The sequence below is a fragment of the Dendroctonus ponderosae genome, unplaced genomic scaffold (assembly GCF_020466585.1).
Source record: "Dendroctonus ponderosae isolate FM_Combo_2020 unplaced genomic scaffold, Dpon_F_20191213v2 Dpon_F_20191213_7, whole genome shotgun sequence".
Classification (NCBI taxonomy): domain Eukaryota; kingdom Metazoa; phylum Arthropoda; class Insecta; order Coleoptera; family Curculionidae; genus Dendroctonus; species Dendroctonus ponderosae.
Window position 1 is genome coordinate 11,706,892 of NW_026018916.1, and position 25,406 is coordinate 11,732,297.

The window sequence follows — 25,406 nt, forward strand, 5'->3', positions numbered from 1 at the left end:
ATCTGAAATTTTCATCAAGTTCTGTATGATTTTGAGACACGGCAAAGTGACGCTTTCCATGACTATTGGACTCTTTGAATCTTCACAAGCTGTCTGGAAGAGAGACATCATACAATTGAGTTTTAACTCCCAACAGTCGTCCTCCTTTTGAACCATGGCTGCCAGTAGCGCTATTTCATGTCGAATACTAGCGCCTATAAATCATCAATATTTTCGAACAATCTGATTAGAGCAAGGACACTGTTCTTACCTAAGTCGGTACTGTTCAGATTTCCATTCAAACTATTGGTAATCCTAGTCATCAACAGGTGGCACAAATCTTCAGTTGCTTCTGGATTATCCTTTGTTAACATGCAAAGCAACAATCGCACGTCTTCTTGATTATGTATGTTGCCTTTTCTCAAGTTGTTCCATACCAATTCCTTGAAATTTCGTTCAATTTTATCGTAAAACAAGTCTCAATAACTCAATTTATGAGTTAAGAGCCTTTCTTGTATTATTTTTTAACGTCGTTTGGAATGCCAGAAATTACTTGCCAAATAACAAAGTTCACCTACCTGGACTAAACCATAAGAACAAAGAATTTGTCTAGTTGTCAAGTTAAGAGCAAGGGCTCGTAAAAGCGTGAGACAATGTTCTGTGGCTGCTGTAGCGCAGCCATAACACTTATTTGCAACGCAAGGGGTGGCAGTCACCTAAAATATACTTGTTTTAGAACACATACTTGTAGACCATTTTGACTATTACCTGTAGATCATCAAACACTGAAGCACTTTGAGGAAGATCCATGTCATGGTGTTTTCTTTCGTAAATCACTAGTTCTTTTCGGGAAGCGAGTACCTAAAAGCACATAAAAACTATATTGATTGCCCAACTCCTTAGAGATCTGGTATCTGAAATAAAACTTCCATTATTCTCGAAATTTCAACACTTGCCTTCTGTATTATTTTGCTCAGCTCCTCAAAGCTGGTCTTGCATTCCGAACAATATTGCTGTGCAAGCATCTGAATGGTTTTGTTAACTTTAACTTGAGCCATTGCAACAGCGCTTACAGGATTTTGAGTGGTCGTGTTGTTGTTAGAAGCGATCGGTTCGTCTCCTTTCTTGTCGGATCTATGCTCTGTTATTCTCACTACAAGTGACTCAAGAGTGGGTTTATTAGCAATAAGCTGTTTGTAGATTCTATCGGCTTTCTCCAAGAGCGTGTTTATACTCGACACCGTCTTTTTTCGATCCTCGTCGTTTTCTATCGGTTCAACGGCACAGCACGGTTTCGCCTGTAGGGTGAAATCGAACTTTGCGTACTTGCAAAAACCGCAGGCGTGACACAAAAACGGATCTTTCTCGTCGTAGTTAATAGCGCGACATTTGTGACACTGGAAAACATTCTCCCCGCAGTTGGCGCAAACGCCCGGATTAGCTGGAACTGAAGCACTGCACCTTGGACATTGCAAAGTTTCACTGCTAGCCTGTAGAAAAAATAATGCAGGTTTGTTCAAAATTGAGAAATTACTTCCCAAGCTTACCTGAATGTTTTCATAAAAGTTGGCGTACTCAATCATCAAGTTGCAGGCAACAATAGGTAATGGGAATTCTATTTTCACTTCCGTTTGTCCCGATTGCAACGTTACCTTTTTAGCTTTATGCCATAAGGCAGGTTTATTTTTTAATTCTACCACCGCCTGTACTGTTCTGCAATTAGAAAACAAAGAAACACATTTGGCTCAGTAAACGACTAAAAACTTGCAGTTATAGTGACTTAATAAATGTTTAATTCCGCACCTGTTGTTATAGTAGATGTTGACGGTTCTGACCATCTTAGTTTTCTTTAAATCTCCAATTCGAACCGTAATCTTGCTTATAATATGACTACTCAGCAGTTTCACAATTTGAGTCGTGGTTGTGAATTTCGAGTCCACTTTAACTGAAGATAGTTTTATAGTAGAAAATGGAACCTGAAATTAAACACTCTATTTAATCCTTCGGGTTGTCTTACTAAAGTGTGTAAGCTGGTTATACATACAGCTATATTAATGTTTTCCTGCATTTAACCAGTGCGATTAATGAAACTTTTAGTAAGAAAAATATTTTATCTACCTCTGGATTGTTGCAAACCAAACATGGTTCTGATTCAAGATAGTACCCATCTAAATCCACAAATTGGGACATATGCGCATATAAACTTGCGTTTGGATGATGAGCTAACATTTCGTTCTGCACCCTGAGAACGGATACTGATTTCTTTACGTACTCCTCGATTTTATTCTCCCCTTCTTTCGTGTCGGTGCATTTCAGCGAGAAATATCCTTAAAACATTTTTTTAGCTTAAAATATTGACTAAAGCTAATACATTTCCTGTGGTTCAGTCCTAAATACAATCTAGTACGCTTCAGTTTATTTCTAAGCTAATGCGATTAATTTCATCTAGAAAATTAGTTGACCGTTAAGATTTTAAAAAATGTGTTGATGGTTTAGAATTTTTTTATCGCTTTGCTGCGTTCGTCAAGATAGTAAGAACCCTGTACGTCCTTTGATGCATTATTTTCCTTATACAGGGTGTTCGTAAAACACGTTAGAAAATTTTTAAAGGTCTTCTACAAGCTAAAATAATAGTCTAATCAAACAAGTTTCTGTAATGAAGTGTGTATGCGTAATCGAAAAGGTTTTTCGAGTCGTGTCAAGAGCACATATTTTGTCTACTGTTGTCTAATSTTTAAAATCGCATATTTGTTTTGMGATATTTTCGGTGTCCAAAATGATCTGAAAGGGTTTTYCGAATGATTTGTAAATACAATTTTCTTTTATGACYGAAACCCAGGAAGGACAATAAAATAAAATACTCATACAATCAACCGAAAGGGGCTTGATCAAAATAAATATAAGCATACCTAACAGATCAACAAACTGAGCGGCTTTCTTTCCATACGCAGGTAGCAGAGGCCACAGTTGCCACAGTAATTCCAGCAAAGTAGCCTGTTCTTTAGGCTTCGAATTCTTGTAAATAGCTAAAATCAAACCGTGCGCCTGCCACCTTACAGTTGTTGTGTTGTTTTCCAGAGTAAATGTTTTGATGAAACGGGCTAAAATTTCTTTAGAAACCTGCTTGTTGATCTGCTCGACCAACGCCACGCAATTGGATTCTTCGAATAAGGCTTCGACTGCTGAATCGTCAGACTTTTCTCTATCTTTGCGGCTTGTCTATCGAAAATGTATTTGTATAAAACTGATGACAAAGCAAATAAATTTAAAACTTACTTTACTAGTAGCCTCAGTTTTTTTACTCTGCTGATTTGAGTTGATCACCAAGGCGCTTGTCAATAGTTGTAGAATGGTTGGAGCCACGCCGTCGTCTAATAGAAAACTAACTCGCAGTAGGAAGGGTAGAATTTCTTCGGTTTGTAAGCAGAATATTTGCCAATTTCCTTTAACAGAAAGCAAATAATGGTTTAGTAAACAATAATACTGTATTTTCATGACTTATATTTAACAAAAAATGTAGCAGGAAGCTAACCAAGAACATGTGATTAAGAATACCTGTTCTATATAGAGCAATATCCAAGCAAGCCTTCAAATGTTCCACGAGTTCCACTAGACTGTCATACGGCAAACTGAGAGCGTGTTGTAAATCGGAATTCGCCTGATATCCACCTTTTGAACAGCAATGCTTAATCCCTATAAAATATGAAATTACCTCAACGCTCTTTTGCCTTACTAGTATTAAGTAACCTTTTGAATGTGTACCCAATGCGTGTAAATCTCGCAACTGTCTATACTTTTCCTTGCTGCCACAAATATAGAGCAACAACTTTCTTGCATTTCGACGAGAAGGCGGTGGAAGTGAAGTCATCATGTATTCACACAAATACCTTAAAAAAAACATTTCGTACCAGAATATGATTCCTCTGGTTCTAGTAACTTACCTAAACCATGTTTCGTCAAAAATATCGTTCACGCTTTCACTAACATCAGACAGTCTTTGGACTTGATAGGGTAACCTTAAGACCATTTCAGTAATGAGATGGGGATAATTTGAAAATACATCAGTAGAATTTTCCTTTAAGTGTGTTTTGAGAAAGAAAGGTGCCATGTCTGGTAATGGATAAGTTAAGTGGGGTTTTAGCAGATTTCCTGATTTTGCTCCTGCAAATTAATATTTACTGATTTATAAGTATTTAAAGTAATATCTTAGACTCACCCCCAGAAACTTCTTCGTCGCTCTTATGTGTCCAATAGTCTGTCAGTAAGGCTTGGCTAATTCTAAGGCAGTAGTTAATAATATCTGCCTTGTGTAAGAAACTCGCAGACGTTCGAATAACATAATTGGATGAATCAGTTGAACTACCAGACTTCGATACGGAATTTGACTTATTTCTTTGCAAAAGATTGGCTGGAAACGTAATAATACACCATTATTATACCGACGTCAGAGTCAAGCATATTTTAATGAATAATATTGAACCGTCTAGTTATAGTTAGGTAGTAATTTATAAATAAAAAGTAATACTATTTTGCTGCTAAACCAAGAAACAAAAAGTTGCCGTCAAATATACACATGAAAACCGATACTTACAAATTAGTTTCAAGAGTAGCAAATGCACCTCGTTCTTAGTAGATCGCGTGCAAATGCTTTCAACATTATCTCTTGTGAAATTCAGTTCTCGGCTAACAGCTGTTAATAGCGAATTGAGACAGACCCTGTCCCTCTCACAAGAGCCATCTAAATCAGTGGTAAGTTGCGATACCACCTAAATAAGAAATCACCATTTTTACAAGTTGAAGATGAAAATGTGTCGATTTAGTTTACCTGGAAGAATGGGATAGCTCGAACGCCCTGAGCGTTTTGAAGTTTGGGCAAATATTCAACTAGCTTTTCCAATAACTGTAATCTGAGATAATGTAGTTTGGGGCTACCCTCGCTTTCACATTCAAGATCCTCCTGAATTTGAGCTAAGGTATCGCTGCCCTGAGAAGCGCGTTGTATTTGCTCGGCGGGGACTAAGTAAGCATCAAATTACATTTAGCAAAATCAAACGATAAAAATAATTCACCTTGGGCTATAGTCGAGCTGTTGTATGTACTTCTAGCAGTATTACCATCATCTCCGTAAGCTGACGACCTTCCAGAAACATTGTGTTCGCCTGGGAAATAAGAAAATAGACGATTACGCGGCAAAATAAAAAAATGACTCCCAAAAAATTACCTGTAATGCTATCAACTCCACTGCCTCCACTCTCAGACTCTGCGCTACCGCCTTGCTCTGCTGGGGAAGTACGCAGCGTTGAACCATCAGTAGCAGCAGTGGAACCTATCAAACAAATGAATAGAAAACATATTTATTTACACGCCAAAGCGATGCCACGACACCTTCATCATCCGATCCACCTGCAGAAGCTGTCGTATCGCTGAAATTTGCCGCTTCTTGCGCTTGAGAAGTTCCAGCACCTCCTGCCTGTCCTTGGCCTGCTCCTCTAAACTTCGCCTGTAAGTTTTGTATTGCTTGTTCAGCACTAGTAATACCGCCCATTTCATGATCCTAAAATTTAAGAAAAGCTAATATTAGAACTTTCGATGTTTTTTATTCATTCCAACTAGTAAATAACTCGAAGCGCCTTTCAAAAATATCGCAATGTTTGAATGGGTCGGTACATGATTACCTGCAAGCTAAGTGCAATGGCGAGTTCCACAATGGTTTCATCGTCTGCATCGGATGGAATATCAATAAGTTGAGGAAAACCGTCATGCCCGGCTAAAAAAAACACAATTTGATCTTCAAAACTTCACGATTCTGGTTTATACACATAAATTAAATATTTCGAAACAAAATAATTTATGAATCATATTTTTTCCAGAAAGGAGAAAGCAAAGGAGTGTTGGCACGTAAAGTTGCCTTTGTAAATGATATCCAAATAAGTTCATCATGCAGACAGAATATCAATTATATAAATTACGTCATGGGCAAATGAATCTGATTTGACCGTTGTTCAGTTCATTAACAAAATTATTTGCTTGAAAACAAGACGGAGTTAGAGTTTTTTGCTTCGACGACATTACAATAAATCGAGGCAACATTCAGGAAGGCTCTAAATGAGTAAGAGAAGAAAGCAAACATTATTTTAATTTATTTGCCTTCTATAATTGAAAGGCTTGACGCAAAAAAGGTCGACATTATAAATGAACTTGGCACGCTGCATCATTTGCACTAAAAAGATATGAATTCAAGTTTTTTTCTTCAATTTATTATTACATTATAGGGTGATTGAAAATTGCCGTCATTCCTCTAGGGGTGCTGCCTGTGGGTGTTTTGAATGAATGAATGGCCAGTTGGTCAGTTTGCGCAATGCCTAGACATTCCCATCAACATATACATAATGCATAAGTGCAGTTTCATTGTCAAAGGGTACATGAACTATTAATAACTTAGGCTACCCTTACCCAACATTGCCTCAAGTTGATTCACGCCACCTTCAACCCCATGTTGCTCTAGAAAGCTGATTGCTTCCACCATGTCCACGTCAAATCCTGCAGCCGCTGGAATTGGTCCTACTTGTTGAGTCGGTTGAGATCTGCCTTCGCCCGAAGTCGAAGGTAAAACCGACGTTTTAGAAGGTGCTGGGCTATCACAGTGAGGCGGAGACGGTATGAAAACTTTGCGACGTTTTACGCGTGGTTTCAGAACCTTTCATGATTAATAAAAAAATAAGATACTGTTTATAAGGGAGATGAGTCAGCATTGGTTACCTTGCATAACGCTTGTTTAGCACTAAATGCTATGATAGGGTCGTGACACAACAAGAGCTGGATATATAATCTAATGGTGATATTGCTGTAGTTTTCAGAGGTTTGAAACGCATGTATAATTTCAACTAAAGCGTGAATTACTTGTTCGGTATACCTGCAATAAAGACACTAGTTAAAAACTAAATATGGGAAAAAGTAAATATTTACATTTCTGGCATTTTCCATAAATAATCAATAACTTAAATTTAACACACTTACTTCAAACCGGGAACGACTACGGGAGCTAGAGCGGGAATTTCCGGATTTATCTTGTGCAACATCCAGAGAACATCTACCAGTTGCAATAATAAATGCTTATTATTACTAATGTTTCTTTCTCCATCTTTAACTTCCGCGTTATCTTCCGTTGACTCGTCTTGATTGTTCGGTCCCAGTGGGTCTTCTAATACAACGTCCTGAAGGGACGCGTGACTGTCAGCAAATTTAACCAGATTGTTGGGTCGCGAAACTGCAATTCCTCTTACAATGAGCACCAATCGGTAGTAACTCTCTGCATCTAAATCTACCCCATTCAATTCTAAATAAAAAATTATATGTTAAATATATAAACTTAAAAGTTTCAATTATGTGCTGGATACCTTTCCTGCTCGTCATATCAGTTAAGTTGCTCAGAACGTGTTCTAACAGGGCTTGATCCTTGTAGCTATGATACTGTTGTTTGGTAGGATGAATTGTCAACATTAAAGACTTTGAGTGAACTTGAATTGACGGTGGTGTAGGCAATGTTAAGAGCTGGGTAGCTAAATGAAAATAAGTGCAAATATTCACTATTGATATTAAAAGACAAATGCACAAGTTACCTAATTTTAAAGCAGCGGGTTTAAGCTTTGCAAACTTTTCTTCAGACGAGTAGATATACAAGGAGCAGTCCAAGCTTTTAAAAACATCCATAGCGAGCCGCTCAAGTTTTGATAACTGCTGTGGACACCCAGACTGATGGTCGACCTGATGTAAATAAAATACATTTCGTTTGATCATTCAAATTAAAATTTGATTTCTTGCGTCTAAAGACCATAACTTGAAAGTGGTTTTACCTCATTAGAACTTCCACTTCCAGCTGCACTGGTTCCAGTATTCGAGGAGTTTCCCGCATTTGCAACGGCACTATCATCAGTCTCTTCTGGCCAGCCAAACGCATCTTTGGTTTTACCATATATTTTCACACTATCGATCATTGTCATCAGCTCGGGATCCTATAAAGTTTTAATAGAATATTTTATAAACCATGCTTTTAGATAATTCATTCAGTTTTGGTTTTAAGCAAAAGTTGTTGGGGTATAAACGGTTTCTATACCTGGCATGGTCCGAATACAATGGTAAGTTTTTTGTCCGCCTGAAGACTTTCTTCTCTAGAGAACGGAATATCGTACCAACGGCTTCTCAGAACATTGAATGAAATTATTCTTCCGAAGATCTGTGAAATGGTGTTGATTATTTGTTTATTTTTGCAAACTTCCAATGCAAGGATTGCAATCGCAGTTATAACGTACCTCTACATATGTTGGGGCTTTTTGTGCATCTTGGCTTCCAACCAGCACTCTTATTCCGCACATAACCATGTTAGCATCATTATTAGATACTTCAATTTGAAATTGGTCTTTATTACAAACCACATATAGTCCAGTTGTGTTTAATCTGCAATAAGTATTGAATGTAATGTAATTCTTAAAAATATAAATAGGTTTTGCAATTATTTCGTTTCCAAATACAGTGAAAGCTCTACTTGCGGACATTTCTCAACCGGGCAATTTTCTTGGCATGGTTTTCAATGTAAAACACTTTCTTATAAGCGGACAATTATTAAACGAACGCGGACATGATATTTTTCTCATAGGGAATTAAGAATCAAGGAATGTAACTCAACCGGTTCTCTAAATACGAGCCATCGAATAAGTGCGATTCTGAAGACTGGCATTAATCTTGAATTTTCGAGTTTCACGTGAAAACTAGAAATATTTCTAGAAAGATATGTAGCATAAAAATATACGCAATTTAACGCTCTATCTCGCAATGAAAACGAGAATGTCATAACTCAACCGGTTCTACTTCCGGACATCTCTCTTAACCGGACAATTTTATTGGCATGGTTTTCAATGTAAAACCCTTTCTTATAAGCGGGCATAATATTAAACGGACGCGGACATGATATTTGTTTCATAAGAAATTAAGAAGCTCATATTTCAGCAACTGCTAATAATTTAATACATTATTAATTACAAATGCGTTGATAAAATGACTAGAAAATCATAATTATCTACACCATTGAAAGATTTTCTAAAAATCATACCTGTGTTTTAGTTGCGCGGCGTTGTAAATCTGCAGTAAATCATTTCCGCCAAATTCGACATCACCCATGGCTGTGCAGTGCTCGAAAAAGTCGACAGGGAAAACAGGAGCACTAGATGCCTTCCCAGATTTTATAGGCTTTTTCTTCTTTGGTTTCGGCACTGTCCCTAAATAAGGTAAAAAAATAAGTGAGTTACATTGAAGCAAATGTTTGATTCTCTTTTGTCGCCTACCTACGGGTACAGTGGCTTGAATATTGTTTGACATCCAAAATCCGGTTTGATCCATATTGGCAATAAACATTTTTAAACTGCCGTCTTCGCAGAGCAGGATTAAAGTAGTTCGCAATTCGCTGCCTGAATTATGCCGTATGGCTACCATGTCCATGATCTTTGATTTCGCTGGCACAACCTTTTAAAAAAACGACAGTTTTATTACTAAACTGCGCCAGTAACAACTTAGTTTCCTACCTTTACTTCTTGAATTAAGATGGAATCAGGTTTGAGCATTAAAACAACTGGCTGATTGCTGGACTGCATTGCACAACATATTAATCCTGGATGATTTGGGATCTCCATCCACTGACACAAGGGTTGTGGATTTGGTATTCTGGTACTATTACTTTTCGCATTAGAACCATTGGTACTGGCTGATGTTTGGGGAATTGTAATAGGGAAAACTGAAAGGAAAACTATGTAATGTTTAGCGGCATTAGATCTTTATTGATTGATTCAACTTACCAAGTGAAAGACAATTGCTCTTCAGCCCAACTGGTGATATAAAACTCTTGCCTTGTGCGTAACTGTAAAACAGTAGCATCAGAGTGTGAGAGTAGTAGATCGAAACTCCTCCACCAGCAATATGACCATTCGCATCTGTAACGTCCAAGTGGTGAACCTAAAGTTGAGTGGAAGAAATTATTTAAAATTTAGATTTCATAGTTATCAGTATTTACCTCTAGCGTATTAGTGACATAAAAACTTCCAAATTTCGTAGAAGTATCCTCGTTGAGCACTTCGGTATAAATATGACCAGGGGATGACATCAGTAGAATATGATAAATTCCGTCTTCATACATGAAGGTGCAATCTCGGATTTTACCACTTGGCACCTTAAAATCGTTTGGTATAACTTTTCCATCTATTGAAAACCTCCGAACATTCTTACCAAAAAGTGATATTGAGGATTCGCAGCATCTTTGCTCAAATCAAAAATTTTAACAAAATCTGCAGTGACAAGCGCAAGATCCGTTTGAGATCCTGGCAACCAAAGAGCTTTTATAATAAAGTTGCCTGTTTCCAGCTGGGGATGCAAAACTAAGTGATCAGTAACAAGACCGTTCGAATTAAATGTTAAGACATGGCAATCCTTTAAGCCACATACTGCCAAAAATTCTTCGTTGCAGAGATTGGAAGTCATCGATAAAACTGAAATTGCAATTGATGATTGAGCACACCAGACTACTTTCAATTGATGATGATTAAGAAGTATATTTACCGGTAAATGGTATTGGAGCAGTACTCAACCGAGTCAATGTTAGTTTTCTTGTAGCAGAATCCGCTTGCTTGAGAAGTGCGGATAATTGTAAAACCGTTATTTTGCCCTTTTCATGAGATACAGCCAAATGTTGACGTTTTCCTAAGATAAAAAAAATATGAATTTATTTATGAATTAAATATAAAAAGTTTTTTAATTTAATCAGTTGGTATTTTGGTATTATTTAATGACTCTATAGAGTCTACATCGGGAAATTAATTAAATCCACTTTGTATCTTTGTAAACCCCTGTTTATCAACACAACAAAACAATATTATTTTTAAGGACTTGTTGAATTTTTAATTAGTTTTGAATAAGGGTTTTAAATCTGTAGCACAATCTTAAATATATAAAAATAATGCGAAATGTTAGTTATAATTCGTACCTTGAGTCGTGGTCATGCAGCACATAGCCACACGTCGAATAATATGGGCAGATAATAACTGTCTGATTGTTTGCCCCTGATCGCCAGCATAAGACATTCGCACATTTTCAAAGGCCCCTTCTTGAGACCCTGTAAAAATTTATAAATTTCATTTCAATTTTCATTAATTGGCATCTCACTATCGGTCGCTTATAAATTAAAGAAATAAGAAACCATTTGGCATTACTGAAGGTGCAGTCCTTAGAAAGTTGCCTGTACTTTCAAAATTGAAACAAATAAATTGTCAGCTGTAGGAGCTGTAGATAAAAACGTTCGGCACTCTGTACCTTGTAATCGATATTGAGTTGCTCTAAAAGTTGAATGGTGTTTTTTGCTAAATCGACTTATTTTTACATTTTTTTAAATTTTAGMATAGCACTATTTTTGCATGACAATAACAGTAAGAAACAAAAAGTCAGTTTTTCTATTTTTTAAAATCTCTCTCAGACCGGTGCGACTAAACTTTTYCAAAAACATCGGCGCGACTTCCGGAAGRTTAAATAAAGGGTTTCACAAACCCACCTAGCTTCAACTCTCTTTTCAAGATTGTATAAAAAGTCTCGAACAAACACCCCTTTTTCGGTCCTCAATAGATGAATGAAGCGTCAAAAAACGACAACAATTCATACCGATAAAAAAAACTATTAATCAAATGCAAATAAAAAATTATGAACTAAATATCACACGGACTTCAAGCGTTGAGTGTAAGTTGGCTTTATTGTGCACTTTGCATGTTTTTACATTCTGTTAAGTCATTTGATTGCTAGTTTTGTTCGCTTGTGCTTACCTAGAGTAGGTACCATCAGCAACTCAGTATGAACGTATTTCTTTTCGGCATTGTACAGTTCTCGTAATGCATTCACTCCTCGTGCGTGACAGCCTACAGGACTGTTTAAGTTACACGTTGACTCAATGGCTGGGATCAACCCTTCCAAAAACTCTGTTAAACAAATAAGTAATGTTAGGAAAATGATAATGTTATAACAACGAAGTAAACATACCCAATAAAGACCAAGTCACAGTGCTTGAATTCAAATAGCCTAATAAAAATTCTCGAGATTCATCAAGTTTTTTCTTTTCATGCTCAGAACGCCTTTCCTCGAATAAGACTTTTGAATAGGTCTCGGGAGGTACAGGAGAACTGGTACGTCTCCTAATAAAAACGATAACGTCAAAACAAAAGTACAATACTTTTTTTCAATTGCTAAAAATACCTTCAATATGAGACCTTTTTGAGTATATTTTGCTTAAAAAAAGTGTCTGTACATTTTATAAGTGGTATGAATTTTAGCTTAAAATTCTCATAAGTTTTTAGACAACGCTATAGGTATTTGAAAATGCTTTATCGTGACAAAAATACTAGTAGCAATTGTGCGATGATATAAAAGATAATAAGCAGATGAACAGGTAGTTTCGGTGTGGTAATGGTGTTAGTTATTAACATTTTATTGCAAAAAAACGCAATTTTTGTTCTTTTTTCTTTATCTTTGAAACCAATCGAGCAGTCGGAATACCCCAACGAGATCATGTGTCGATAATAAAAATATCTACGAAAAGACAACTTCCAACAATCTTTCGCCTTCATCTTTTTAGTGCCTTGACTATTAACAAACCTTAAAGAGCTGGCTAACACAGRATGCTCTTCGTCCTTCCTCTGATGCTGAGGAAGTTCAGGATTGGAAACAGGACTGCGCTTGGTTAGTGCTTGACAAGATCCATCTTGCTTCGCTCCACAGTCGCAGAAAAAATTTCCGTACTTAGCATAGCTGACATCGTGTCCTTTGTGACAAACTCGAGCGCAAATCGAACAAACACCCACGCCGTCCAGCATACGGCAAGTATGACAATGATACCTAAATCAAATGTTTGACACGTTTGCAATTGCACTGTGAACAATTCTTACCAATGTTGATTCATAAATTCCTTCTGCGTCACTGTGAAAGTACAAAGTTTGTTGGAAAGAGAGTCTTCATCGGAGTCTTCGCCACTATCATCATCATCGATCGTTTCTTCTTGCCAATCGAGCTCAATATCTAGAGGACTTTCGTGCTCCCACTGAGGTGATACCGATCTGTCAAATACACATATAGTACTGCATTTAGTTAATTACATGATAAAACAGTATTAAGTACCTAGGTGGTTGCTCGGTGATCGATAGAATTACATCTGTTAAATAGTCCAAAATACAGGATGCGGCACTAAGGGCACTGTTGTTCTTCAGAAGGTCGGGTGTGCTCGCCAGTTTCTCACTAATATCAGAGTTTTGCACGTACTTGGCGCAGGACTCTACCCATTGAGCAGCTGCAGGGAAAAGGTGACTATGTCCTTTTCCAGTTCCAGCATCGGCCAACATTGTCATTACGTCCATAAGTTCAGTGAAACCAGCTCCTTCTAAAGCAGGACTCAGTATATGACTACCAAGAGGTATAAGAGCTTTCAGTATAGTTATAGAAACATCCTCTGGGACATTGCTGGTCTGAAAAGATGAAACTTGTACTTATAGCAATTTCCCCAGTTAGTACATAGTCATTTTGCAACATTTTAGAATAAAATAAATATGTACCTGTTTCACAATGTAACTGGTTAACGCTTGAAGTAACTGACTATTTTCTTGCACCAGCGATTTCTTTTCGTCCTTCGCTCCCATGCAGACATACACTTGTTTGCCTTCTGAGCTCGTATTAGTTGGTTGTTTTCTCAACCTTAATACGGGTATTCTGCGAAAAAAAAAATCAGTCAGCAAATAGACGACTTAGTCACAATATCGCTTAATAAAATACCTGGAACCAGATCCCTCAACAGGCCCAATAATTATTTGCCTCAGCCATGCTTGCAGTTTTTCACTTTCCACTTCTGCTAGTTTCCCCATGCTCGAACAGAGAGAATTCAAGCTTGGGTCTGTTGAACTTTTCTCTGCGGCTTGAAACAGTTTGTTGAATAAGTGGAGCACACGAGTGCTGTACTGTTGTTTCATATGAGGACTGGACACGGACATTAACACTTTAACCAAGTCTTTATCCCCTATTAAATTCAAACTAATTACGATCAATTCACATGGAATTTAATTTACTTGTACCTGTAAAAAAACTTTCCAATGCTTGTCTTCCCGAACTTTTCTCAATAATCTTCTCATAGAATTTCAAACAACTGTGCAGAATGTTCTCATGTACCCATGGCTTCGGAGCATTTAGTTCGCTCGTATACTTTATCAAAAGGTTGTAAGTATGGTCCAAAACTCTAAAAAGAATGAAAGTATTCCAAAATAAAATTGATTCTAGATGCTGTTTCCTAATTGAGTACAAACATTTTAAGGGCGTATTCCTGAGAAGACATTCTAGCCATCTTTAGTATACTACTTGCACCAATTCCGGCCAATTTTTGTTTTGTTTGTTCAATTCAGTTTACAAAATTATGATGAAGAGCGCATAAAAACAGGGAAATTATAAAAAAAAAGAAAAAATTTTACAACTTTAACAACCTGCCATTCTGAAACTATTTTTTGATCCAATGTTCAAACTAACGTATTCTCACTAAATTAACATAATAATACGCCCTTGAAATTTCTGTACTCAATTAGGAAACACTCTGTACACAAGTTTAATTCGGTATTTCGCTTCAAATGAGCCTTTGGAAAGAATTTATAATTAGTGCTTTTATTATGAATTCGATCTCCTTACCAAAAAATGGAAAATTGTCTTTCCAAAGAACTCATTTGAAACTCAATACTAATATAACATAATAAAATTAACCCATTTTGTCGTGCGTACCGAATATAAACCCGTTTTTGTCGTTCATCAGTTTCTGTGTCTCCAATCATTTTATCCAAAGCTTTAACAGCCACATTATACAAATATTCAGTTCTTGCATCTGTTGTAATGGAAACCAACAGTTCAATAGCTTTATTTTTAGTATCGGTGTTTTCAATTCTTGGGGCGTGTTGAACAACGAATTTTACCAAGTTCTCTAAAGTTCGTTTCAAAGACAAATCGATACTGAATGGCAACGATTTGGATAACGAAGATATGTGTATATCAATGATTTTCAGAATGTAGCTTTCCGATGGAATGATATCGCTGCTGAATTGGGACTGAAAATAAGTAAATTGATTTATGATTTCTGCTATCGTGGATGGCCAGTGAACAATTACCGAAAAAGTATCTTCTAAGAATGCGGTCCTCCAAGCTTGAAGTACCGAAAAAACATTGGCTGGCAAATATGAATCAATCTCACTAGCCAATGTACAAAGCAATGTATTATCTTTTGACGAAATTGCGAGAACATCGTGCATCAATTCTAGGTCTTTCAGTTGAAGCTGGAATGATTAAAATGTACAATTATAAACCCGAACCCATTTCAAGCTATCGTTTTTACCTTCTCAGAACTTTCGCTTTGGTCGACCACTAGATGAAACATTGACCAACGAGTGCAATGTAAAATAGATCTGGCTAGTCGTATGACGATCGGAACCAAGTCCTCCACACACGAGTGACTTGACACCGCAATGGTTTGGGTTTCACTTGCACACGCATCATCTAAAGGAACCTAAATTGAAAGCAAATTAGTTTTACGACCACGCTTTAATGTAAGTTCTTCACCTCTACTTTTGCAACCAGGCAATCCAAAAGAATCAACTGCCATAGAGGTGGCAGATCGTCTTTGGTCATAACGGATTTAGTGGACTCGGGCATAAGACTAATCATACATCTCTTTGCAAGTGCACAATCGTATTCCATGTTGTTTACAGCGTCAGAGACACTTTTTAAAAGCTTATCGGTGCTTTGGGTGTACATGCCCTAGTATTTCAAGAAATTGACAATAAATAACATACGGTAAATTAAATTTCAAAAAAACTCTCATTTTCGAAACACACAGTGTTATGTATGAATAATTTTTTAGACATTTAACGATAATATGAAAGTGAAACATGTTATTCCGATATCATTATTTTCATAGTAGTATTATAATCAAGTAACAAACAGTTTCGGAACTTGAAAAAATCTCACCTGCTTTACAAGACAATCTTTCAGCCATCTATTGAAATTCTTGTGGGGTGTTCGAGGACCCCAAATAAGTGAATGCAGTAATACAGGCCCGGGTGTTAATACTTCACATATTGCTAATCGTTCCATGTAAGGTATTGAGGGAGGTAAGAGGTGTAATAATCGCCAGCAAACAGTGAAACAGTATTGAGTGGCGCACAGTCCCAAAATTGACATGTTTCCCGCATTAGCTGCACTTATATTTTGCGTAACATTTAAGATTTCTATAAGAGCGTCTAATAGAAGTGGATATCGAAGTTTATCAGGAGTTCCCAAAATAAAATTGCATGCCAAACCATCTAATTTTGGAGAATCTTGATTATTAATCTGGAATAAATATCGATGTGTTAGCTCGCCTGCAGACACGTTGAACGTTAATAGTCAAAGTACCTCTAAATTAGATAGCTTATAGAATCTTGGAGTAGGGTGAGTTTCATTAGAAAGTCTACGATATGGATCCTCAATTTCTTTCCAAGATGCCTCTGGTCTTGCCGTGACCGAATCCTTATAGTGTGCACTGAGATAAGTAAGATCAAAGAGATTCCTTTGGATCTAGAGTAATGGAATATAATCAAATACAACAAATTGATATCGTATAAGGAAAATATTTTATCAGTATTCAACGTGTTACATACTTTTTCTAACAACGACGTTGGTACATCATACAGATGTTTCATAATGTAATCAAAGAGCAACAATAATCTGGACAAATTCAGCAGCTGGGAATCTTTTAAGTTACTTCTTGCGGTTTCTGAGCATCTCAACACACCGCCAGCCATCAAAAGAACCACTGATTTTTTCTGAAGCAAGTTCAGCGAGTGGAAAAGATAGAGAAGCACTTCTGCATGTTCTACGTTTAAATCTGAAAAACGTCGCTAGTGGCAGATAATATATTGTATTTGGAAAAATAATCAACTACCTTCAACTTCGGTAGAATCGATTGCAGCTTGAGGATTATTGAGGACATTTTCAATCAGCGTATTAACCAGTCTATGCCAAATACTTATTACGGATGCCTCTTTTTCATTTTGCGGTCTTAATAGCAAAACCTAAAGCAAGGGATTTAATATAAAAAAAAATGTTTCCATCTGATAAGTTACTGAACGCTTACTTGGGCAAGAACAGTCAACGTTCTAGGATAGACCTGCAATGGCCATGCATGACGAACATCCGCATTCCAGGGAGAAACTCCCAAATGATTTAAAAGGCATGCTTGTAGCGAATTCAGGTTGTTACTCGTTATCAAATTATGCGTGAATTTCATCAACGCATTTGAGAATTCTTCATATTGGCCACCTGAAAACATATAATATTTTATTTATTTAATTTGCATGCGCATACTGCAACAAATTACCTAATTCTGATTTAGCCCATTCTCTATCCAAATCTCGGATGATCGCAGCTAAAATGATCATCTGCTGCTCGGTTAAGCCACTTCGAACATACCTCTGCACAAAGCTGGATTTCGAACAGAGAAAATGCTTGTTAAGGAATACGAAAATACTGGTTGCCAATGAAATATAACCATCAACCTAAAAAAAATGAGTCACATTACCATATCTAAAAATTAAAATCACCACTGTACCTCTCCTTTTTCGGGCACAATAGATTGACCACGATCAGGATTATTATTCGACTTGGTATCAACATTCTCAGAAGTGGATGGCGATTTGGATTCAGCGGGTTCAGAAGGTGCCAGTGTTTCTTCGAACCACTGACCTAAAATCGGCTCACTATCGTCATCTAGAAGAATAGTTTATGATTTAAAGCTGCTATTCACTCCCAAATTAATAAGTTATATGTATTATAAAAAAACAACTTTTGGGATTTTTTTGCGGCTTAAGCGGACACATAATTTTTTTGGAATAAGAAAAATTTACTGCTTTCCGCGGGACTTTCAGTAGTAGTTGATTGCACACTTATAAGTACCACCCCGTATTTGAATTCAAGAAGGAGTTTCTGACCGAGGACTGGTGGGAATCTTGTCTGCTTCCTAGCTTAGTTGGTAGAGCATAATGCTGAAGTCATGGAAATCGCAGGTTCGTGTCCCGCCAAAAGCAGTAAATTTGTCTTATTCCAAAAAACTATTTTTACGTTGAAGTCGCCAAAAATCCCTATAATTTAGAATTTTCGGATACAAAAAAAACTTTTTATTAGTAGTATAGTAAGCCGCGAGCAGCAAGAGTGCAGAAGTCCTTTTCTCGGAAATCAGACGAAATAAAGCCAGATTTTTAGCAGCTCATCAAAATATGACGCTGCCGTAGGAACAAATCCACAGCAACTTTAAGTTAGTTAAGAGTACCTTCATCTGTAGAGTTTTCGTCGCTGCAAAGTATCATATCCTCAAAATAAGCTGTTGAGTCTGATTGGCTAAAATTATCGCTTTCGGGTGGAATTAGCCGCTTTAAGGAACATGCTTTACTGTAGCTAACTATCGACAAATAGAAAAGTAAATTATTAAGAGGAGCGGCACTTAGTATTCTGGCAACGCGTTGAAGAGCTGTGAATTGACCTAAAATAGCTAGAGGAGCTGGTTCCATCTAAAAATAAGCCATTGTTTAGTCTAGATTATTTCTCAATGCAATATACTCACAGCCACTACACTGCCAACGGATCCTCCAAAAATTTCCAGGCTCAGATCATCAAATAGATCAGACAATAAAGCCAAAGCTTTTGTTGCTAAAGCGACATTCAACACGCCAAAGCATTGTTGGAATTTTTGTAGACCGGAACGAGCCGATGCTGAACTTCCTGGTGTACTGGTAACTGATTCGCGGCTCTGCAAGTACATAAAAAAGTAGATGAGATGCAGACAAAATACTTGCATGCAGAAACCGGGAACGAATACGAGGGTCGCTTGACAAGTCAGTAACTTTTTTAATTTCCCCAGCAGGGTAACTTTAAATTCAACACTACCCCCGTCAAATGTCGTCTGTTAGTAGACTGCTGTGAAATTTTGAGCACGCCACGTCATTAAGTTCGTGTTTAACAGTCATTGTAAGGAGAGGATTTCGTCATTTAATTCAATATTTTTAATCAATTATTTTTTACGTAAAGAAATCATCAAAGAAACGAAGGAAAAGCTTTTTTCTCATGCAAAACGTTTTTTGGGCGAACAATTTTTTTTACTATCATGACTTATCAAACGATCCTCGCATTATGTTCACACATTTCACAGTCACAAACCATGTAATATAGAAAGCATACCTGTTGGCCTTGCTTACTCGGACTTGGTCGGCTCTTTTCAGCTGAATCTCTTTCTCTGCTCAGATACGATGCAGGTTTGTCACTTCCACTTGCAGAAGTTGTTTGGGTAAGGTGAGTTTGAAGGCCAGAAATAAGAACCCAAGCCCCGGCCAGAAGATAATTTTGATACGCCTAGTAAAATGAAAAATTGCTAGAAAACTAAAATCTTTAAAAAAATATGTCGCATTTACGTGGCCTCCGGCTCTAGTCGATGTCTTAATAACATTGCCAATATATGAGTACATATTTAAAACTTCTTCCACTAGTTTGACGGCATTTGAGTCCAAGTCCTCTTCCTTCAAACTGGCTGCTTGAGCCTGATAACAAAATCAGTGTGAAATTTTATTCACATCTGAGGCAAAAGAAGTCATACCTGTTGACCGCTTACTTTAGGTGATACTACACTGGCTGCAGCTAAACAAGCGCTGGCAGCTGCTTGAGCTACTCCACAATGTAACGCTGCCATCGCCAAGTTGCATAGTTTGTCCAATTTAGGAGCGCTCAATGGTTCCAGTACCGGCAAATTAATAGCCGAGATCGCCAGGGTTATTTCAGATACTGTTTGGGGAAGGCTAAAAATAATTAGCGAAATTACACAAATTAAATTTTCGTTGAAAAGATAATAAATACCTATTTCTATGAGCCAAGGCTTCTGCATGGTTAGAAGGTATGCTAAATGGTCTGCCTGCCAACGCTTCCTCAACTTTCACTTTAGCTTTTTTTATCGTCGGTAAATTCAAACAAAGATCTATTAACGCATCGCCTGCTCTTAAAGCTTGCAGGCTCTCTGTATTTGCTCTCAAAAACAGTCTCTACAAAATAAAGTTAACATGACAAATATATGTAACGTAACACGAAGACCAAAGAATTTACGTTAATTTCAGTTATGGGATCAGCATCTGCCAAATTTTCGGGCAAAACTGGACTAGCGACGTCGTTACTGACTAGACCGTCTCGTATTGGTAAAGTCAACCGTTCAAAGATAATCAATGATAGATCAGGACGATTTTTAGATGTTTCCTGTTTATTTCCAGTTTCTTTGTCATGGACTGAAATATAGAGCAAGAGTTATCGATTTCTCAAATAAATCTATTATTTGTTTGCTAGTGAAATATTTCAGTTTTAATCATTGGTGACCTATTTATTTATATTAATATAATTTAACATAGGATGTTATCTAAAGTCAACAGTAAACAAATAATTTGATCAGATACATCTAAAAATAAATGTTTAATAGCGTTCGTGTGCTAAATATCATATCAAATTTTGCGATAGGATGGCTAATCGTGAGCTTACCACTAGAAGACACATTGGTCTGCTGAGGCAAATTTTCCCCTTTCATTGTATCAACTAAACTGGACACTTCTGTAGTAGTAAGTAGACCAGTGCCTATACAAAGCACTCTAACTGCATTTAGATAACGCTCTATAGCAACACTATCTTGGTATTGTTCACTACTGGCGCTCTGTAAAGCACTAAGAAGGTACTTTAGTAGAACCCTGCATGCTGCACTGGCTGTTTCTAGCTGACTGCCGGATACTGAAAAACAATTAGGTTCAGTGTTATAATAATCAATTAATGCAAGTTAAACTGATATGAATAGATAGGTCTTTATAAAATAAACTTCAGTTTAGTGAGAATTTTTGTCATGGCTTATTTTGATTGAACTCACGAGTGTAAACAAATCACGATTTAGTTTAAGAAAATAGTCATTTATTTCCAGAAAAAATGTTTTACTTCATCAAAACCAATGGCCCAAATTTAGAATTTTTATATGCATGTTATCAAACGTGTTGGGATTAAATGGTTTATTCGACCTAAAATCTGCGAGAAGATTAGTTCACAATTAGAACGCATTAGTTAGTAAATTCATTATGTAACTAAAGCTGTTGAAGATTATGTTTAAACCTTTTAAATCGGCAAAACAATTCAAAATAATTAAATATTTTTGCAGATGCAAAAATTAAAAAGCAGTCTTACTCCTACTTATTTATTGGCATATCTGTTAGAAAAAGTATTAAAGCATATAAGCTGTTTCCTTAGATAAAGCCAGGAATATATGGAGCAGGAAATAGATGCGGATTGTAAAGGGTTGTTATTAACCGTTAAGAGTGAAATTAAAGGCAAATTCTGGTTAATTTAATCCGAGGATGATCACCCAACTTAATTTGTTAATGCCACTAAACGGCCGTTAAAAGTTGATACTGTTAAATAAACAATTCTAACTGGTTGTTTTTAATCTTCGGATTAGTTCAATAGCAAAAAACAAATAAGCTTGAAAACAAGCTACTTTAGTCACAAAATAATGCTTACAGACCATCGTTTTAATACAAATGTTGTATAATATAAAATTTATTATAAAATGCCTGTATTCTGATATATAGAGATTCAGATTAGCAAATTATAATTAATTCTTAATTCATTCATTAATTAAGAAACTTTTTATTCGAACATTTTACAGAAAACGTTACACTCTTTGCACTTAATCATTTAGGTAGGTTTTCAACATTTTTTATCTTTCTTTATCGAAATTATTGTCGATTTCCAATTGGGAATACTGAACACTGAGTCTATTGTACAGGGTTAATTGCATGAAAATGCGTCCGTTGTGATCTTCAGACCAATATGTGTCCGAAAACGTTTTGCTTTTGTGTTTTAAATATTATTATTTAATTGAAACTTGTGAGTTCTGCGGGCATTGGAGAAAATAATTTGTCCCGATGTTTTGAAAGCACCAGCGGCTTGCATCTTCAGGTTAGGTCCAGGATTCGATGTAGCAAAGCCTACTAAAAAATGATACTTTTTACTGCAACCGTAACAACTTTGCAACTGTTATCGACCGTGTGTAGTAACTTGTAGATAAATTCGTACTATGGTACCGCAAGAACCATTATCTATATACGGCTCAAAAAGGGCCGCAAACAGTTGCTAGGTATCAAAACGGCAACTTTGTAAGGCTCTCTTAATTTATTTCTTAAAATTTGAAATAAATATTCTTAAAAGTGATCGTAAAAAAAATAATGTCTTAAGAAACCATTAATTTCAATAAAAATCAGCTTCAAGCAAATCTTCCGCAAATTTATTGAAGTGAAATGTTATCAGGACGAATAAATAAATGCGGACGTATTTTGTATTGGTTGGAAAACCACAGTATCGAACCCGTTGCAACATCGAGACTTTTATTTCAACAGCATGCAACAGGACCAATTTCGCATTACATCAAGGGCTATCCTAGAAAATCATCATTCCATATATGTACTCGTAACTGCGAAGCCTATGTTATTATTTTCAAAAATCCTATTTGCTTTGCAACATTGCGCTTGATGAGAAATATATTGAATTTCTTGCAAAAGTATAAAAACAAGAGGTTTTTATCTTTGATAAAAAAAAATTGATGGCTTGCCGGTTGTTTTCCACAGAAATTAGCTTGTTGCCAGTGATATCTCTGAATCACTGTTGTTCTTAATCATGAGTTGAGTCCAGTATAGAACTCGCTTTTTCAGAAAAAAAAAACAAAATAGTACAACTGCTCCTTACATTATTTACTTAATTTATTGGCAACCAATGGAAATGTAGTGTACAGTAGGTATAGATAAAATATAGAAAGCTAATCAAACCGATTTATTATCTTTTGGAGTTTACCTACAAATATTTTGTATAAAATTCACAAACTAGTATATTAAAATGATTCAATACATTACACCAGAGCATCGATTACCAGGGACTCCTTTAAAGTATCTAGGAACAATAAACATTTCGAGCCTGAAATGCTTCTGTAACTCCTTCATCTGAATGCCATGCCAAAGCGAAAATCTGGTTATTTGGCCCAAATACTATGCAATGATTTGTTGAATGTGGTGTCGAAGATTCTTGCTAACTAGTTTAATAGTTAAAAAAACTGCTTGATTCAAAAGTTGTCTACATATTTGAAGTGATATTCGCATTACATTGACTTGTGCAATATATATTGATCTTTATCTTGGTCGGGGAAATCAGCAAGACACTTATGAAGATAAAAAATAGAAAATATTTATGTGTAAATGATGACCAGCATGAACAGCAGAAGTTGGTGCTACAGGAATGGCAGGAGTGTTTTAGGGCTTCAATACAAGACTTAGTATCCACTTTAAGACTGTTTAGGCAGTAACAAAACCTAGAATTGTTATATCATAAGAGTATATAAATAAAACAGAACACACCCACAAAAAAATTGACTAAACAAAAATATTCACTGCACATTCAGGTGCGAGTGTCAGGAGATGCTGTGCCAAAAACTTACATTTTGATATGCTACTACTAATGTAATCAGCAGCAAGTACTGTAAACGTATTGTAGAAGTTCTTGTGGGTCTCTTTGTGTCTCCAAATCTCGGATTCACTAAAAATAAATTTAAAAAACCAATATGAAAAAGAAAAATACGAGCTGTCAAACTGTACGGTGGAACTTTGAAGGCAAAATTCGCAGAGTTATGCATGGAATTATTGATTGTACCTTTTCACGATGGTAGAACAAAGCTCTATAAGCTCGGTAGTATTGGAACTTTCATAATTCGGGGACAAAAATGGTTTCAAAACGAGGGACCAATCGACTCCGCCACTGCTCGCTGCCATTACTTCCACAATTTGCAAAACTTTTGCGCAAAATGACAAGCTACTTTATGCTAGTGACTTTTCATGTTTCCATTATTCGATTGGTTTTCAACTACGGAACACAAATCCAAAATGGATGCCCCTGTGGGCGACTATTAACACACAAATATTTTTTCGTCAGGTATTTTAAATATTTTTCACTAACTTCGGTGAGTTAGTTACTGATAATATTCTCCACTAAGTGCAGGTTAATATTATTGTTGTACTATCTAAAGCAGATAATAAGAGTTTGAAGTTGGCCCACAATAGACGCCATCTTGAAAACCAGTTGAACTGCACGTAGCAGGAATAATCTGGTGTTTTGTCAATCATTTTGTCTTTGTCACTCCGCCTCGACTGTTGGCTGGCCTTATTGGTAGAATGGGTGATGAACTGTGCTCTCTCTAGCATTGCGTAAGGTCAAAATTGTTTTGATCAAGCGACAGGAGTTGTTTATATGGCGGTGTAATGTGTGATCGTTGCGTTTAGGAGTGCTGAACAGTATTTTATTCAAACTTGGACAGTTTCTTTTCATAATTTCCCTAATTCCAGAATAGCTTTAGGATAGGTAAGAGCTGGGCTTTAAAATTTAAGTATTTGTAAGGTTTTTATATCCTTAGCTGTGGCCAGCTGGGTTTGTTTTTGTTTATTTTTTACCGTCCATCCAATCGGCACCACAATCTATTCCGTCTCCATAATGTAGCCAGCAATTCATTATTATATTTACCCGGTTTGTTTGGTATTTGAAAGCCGTATTTTCGATGTAAAAGATGTTGGCGTTCGGTTTTTATTGCAAATGCGCCATAAAATATTCCCAGTGATCATTCTGGAAGGTCGAAAAATATCCGATTGTTGTGTTGTAACTATTAACAAAACATGTGCTTTACGTTCTCTAGTTTACACGCTTAGGTGTGTGTCGTGTGGTTATTTCTATTTATACATTTATACTTTTGGCATTTGGTTTATTATTGAACTCCACTCTACCTCTACAATATTACACAATTCGTGTTTACATCAAAAGTGTGATGAAAACTCAGTTCTACTTACAACTTTTGTAATATTTGCAGTAAATAAATATAGTATTAGTAATACTGCTACTTATACTTGCAAGTTGGAACATGAATTGAATAGTCCCACTATCTCGGTTTACCTATCTGTCTCCATTTCGCAATATCGAGTTTACATGCTTGAAAATAGATTCATTTTAATACTGCTGAAATGGGCGCCCTTACGACACAAGCCTTATAATTAAAAAATATAAAATTATTTTAGTAGTTTTTGTTTGATGAGTATTTGCTTGACTTAATAAACGGAACCGTTTTCTGTCCATAAAAAAACTATCAGCTTTAATGCCAATTCTCTGATGTAGGAGAACTTAAGGAACCGCCCCTCTCGTTTAAAGTTATCAATTTAAATATCATATCAACCTACCTACTTAAATATACAGTT

General features: G+C 36.4%; 2 protein-coding genes across 2 annotated transcripts in view; one reads left to right on the top strand and one right to left on the bottom strand.

Annotated features, from left to right (window-relative positions):
- The window catches only part of LOC109543137 (E3 ubiquitin-protein ligase UBR4), a 30,800-nt gene extending 6,651 nt beyond the window's left edge, over window positions 1-24,149 (bottom strand). The window contains 64 exon segments of the mRNA XM_048668293.1: window positions 6-194; window positions 251-422; window positions 558-695; window positions 748-840; window positions 936-1,469; window positions 1,527-1,692; window positions 1,783-1,955; window positions 2,098-2,306; window positions 2,889-3,422; window positions 3,535-3,672; window positions 3,727-3,866; window positions 3,921-4,140; window positions 4,196-4,387; window positions 4,571-4,745; window positions 4,805-4,995; window positions 5,049-5,138; window positions 5,201-5,305; window positions 5,365-5,533; window positions 5,655-5,746; window positions 6,433-6,676; window positions 6,739-6,892; window positions 6,997-7,315; window positions 7,377-7,538; window positions 7,599-7,743; window positions 7,833-7,991; window positions 8,093-8,212; window positions 8,289-8,433; window positions 9,086-9,251; window positions 9,318-9,495; window positions 9,555-9,763; window positions 9,825-9,981; window positions 10,040-10,195; window positions 10,252-10,511; window positions 10,582-10,722; window positions 11,006-11,134; window positions 11,832-11,984; window positions 12,046-12,197; window positions 12,658-12,897; window positions 12,948-13,115; window positions 13,177-13,520; window positions 13,608-13,761; window positions 13,825-14,065; window positions 14,121-14,281; window positions 14,812-15,131; window positions 15,192-15,356; window positions 15,416-15,586; window positions 15,640-15,837; window positions 16,048-16,410; window positions 16,474-16,635; window positions 16,719-16,945; window positions 17,003-17,132; window positions 17,195-17,379; window positions 17,438-17,615; window positions 17,669-17,826; window positions 18,386-18,623; window positions 18,677-18,862; window positions 19,291-19,461; window positions 19,521-19,646; window positions 19,703-19,901; window positions 19,960-20,141; window positions 20,203-20,378; window positions 20,626-20,868; window positions 23,609-23,706; window positions 23,821-24,149. Of these exon segments, the coding sequence (XP_048524250.1) occupies window positions 6-194; window positions 251-422; window positions 558-695; window positions 748-840; window positions 936-1,469; window positions 1,527-1,692; window positions 1,783-1,955; window positions 2,098-2,306; window positions 2,889-3,422; window positions 3,535-3,672; window positions 3,727-3,866; window positions 3,921-4,140; window positions 4,196-4,387; window positions 4,571-4,745; window positions 4,805-4,995; window positions 5,049-5,138; window positions 5,201-5,305; window positions 5,365-5,533; window positions 5,655-5,746; window positions 6,433-6,676; window positions 6,739-6,892; window positions 6,997-7,315; window positions 7,377-7,538; window positions 7,599-7,743; window positions 7,833-7,991; window positions 8,093-8,212; window positions 8,289-8,433; window positions 9,086-9,251; window positions 9,318-9,495; window positions 9,555-9,763; window positions 9,825-9,981; window positions 10,040-10,195; window positions 10,252-10,511; window positions 10,582-10,722; window positions 11,006-11,134; window positions 11,832-11,984; window positions 12,046-12,197; window positions 12,658-12,897; window positions 12,948-13,115; window positions 13,177-13,520; window positions 13,608-13,761; window positions 13,825-14,065; window positions 14,121-14,281; window positions 14,812-15,131; window positions 15,192-15,356; window positions 15,416-15,586; window positions 15,640-15,837; window positions 16,048-16,410; window positions 16,474-16,635; window positions 16,719-16,945; window positions 17,003-17,132; window positions 17,195-17,379; window positions 17,438-17,615; window positions 17,669-17,826; window positions 18,386-18,623; window positions 18,677-18,862; window positions 19,291-19,461; window positions 19,521-19,646; window positions 19,703-19,901; window positions 19,960-20,141; window positions 20,203-20,378; window positions 20,626-20,868; window positions 23,609-23,706; window positions 23,821-23,939 (12,172 nt within the window). The 5' untranslated portion in view covers window positions 23,940-24,149.
- A 140-nt stretch (window positions 24,150-24,289) lies between these two features.
- LOC109543136 (programmed cell death protein 4) overlaps window positions 24,290-25,406 on the top strand; it is an 8,756-nt gene continuing 7,639 nt past the window's right edge. Inside the window, exon 1 of the mRNA XM_019912685.2 lies at window positions 24,290-24,525. The gene's annotated coding sequence lies outside the window, so the exon portion shown is untranslated. The remainder of the gene's footprint in view (window positions 24,526-25,406) is intronic.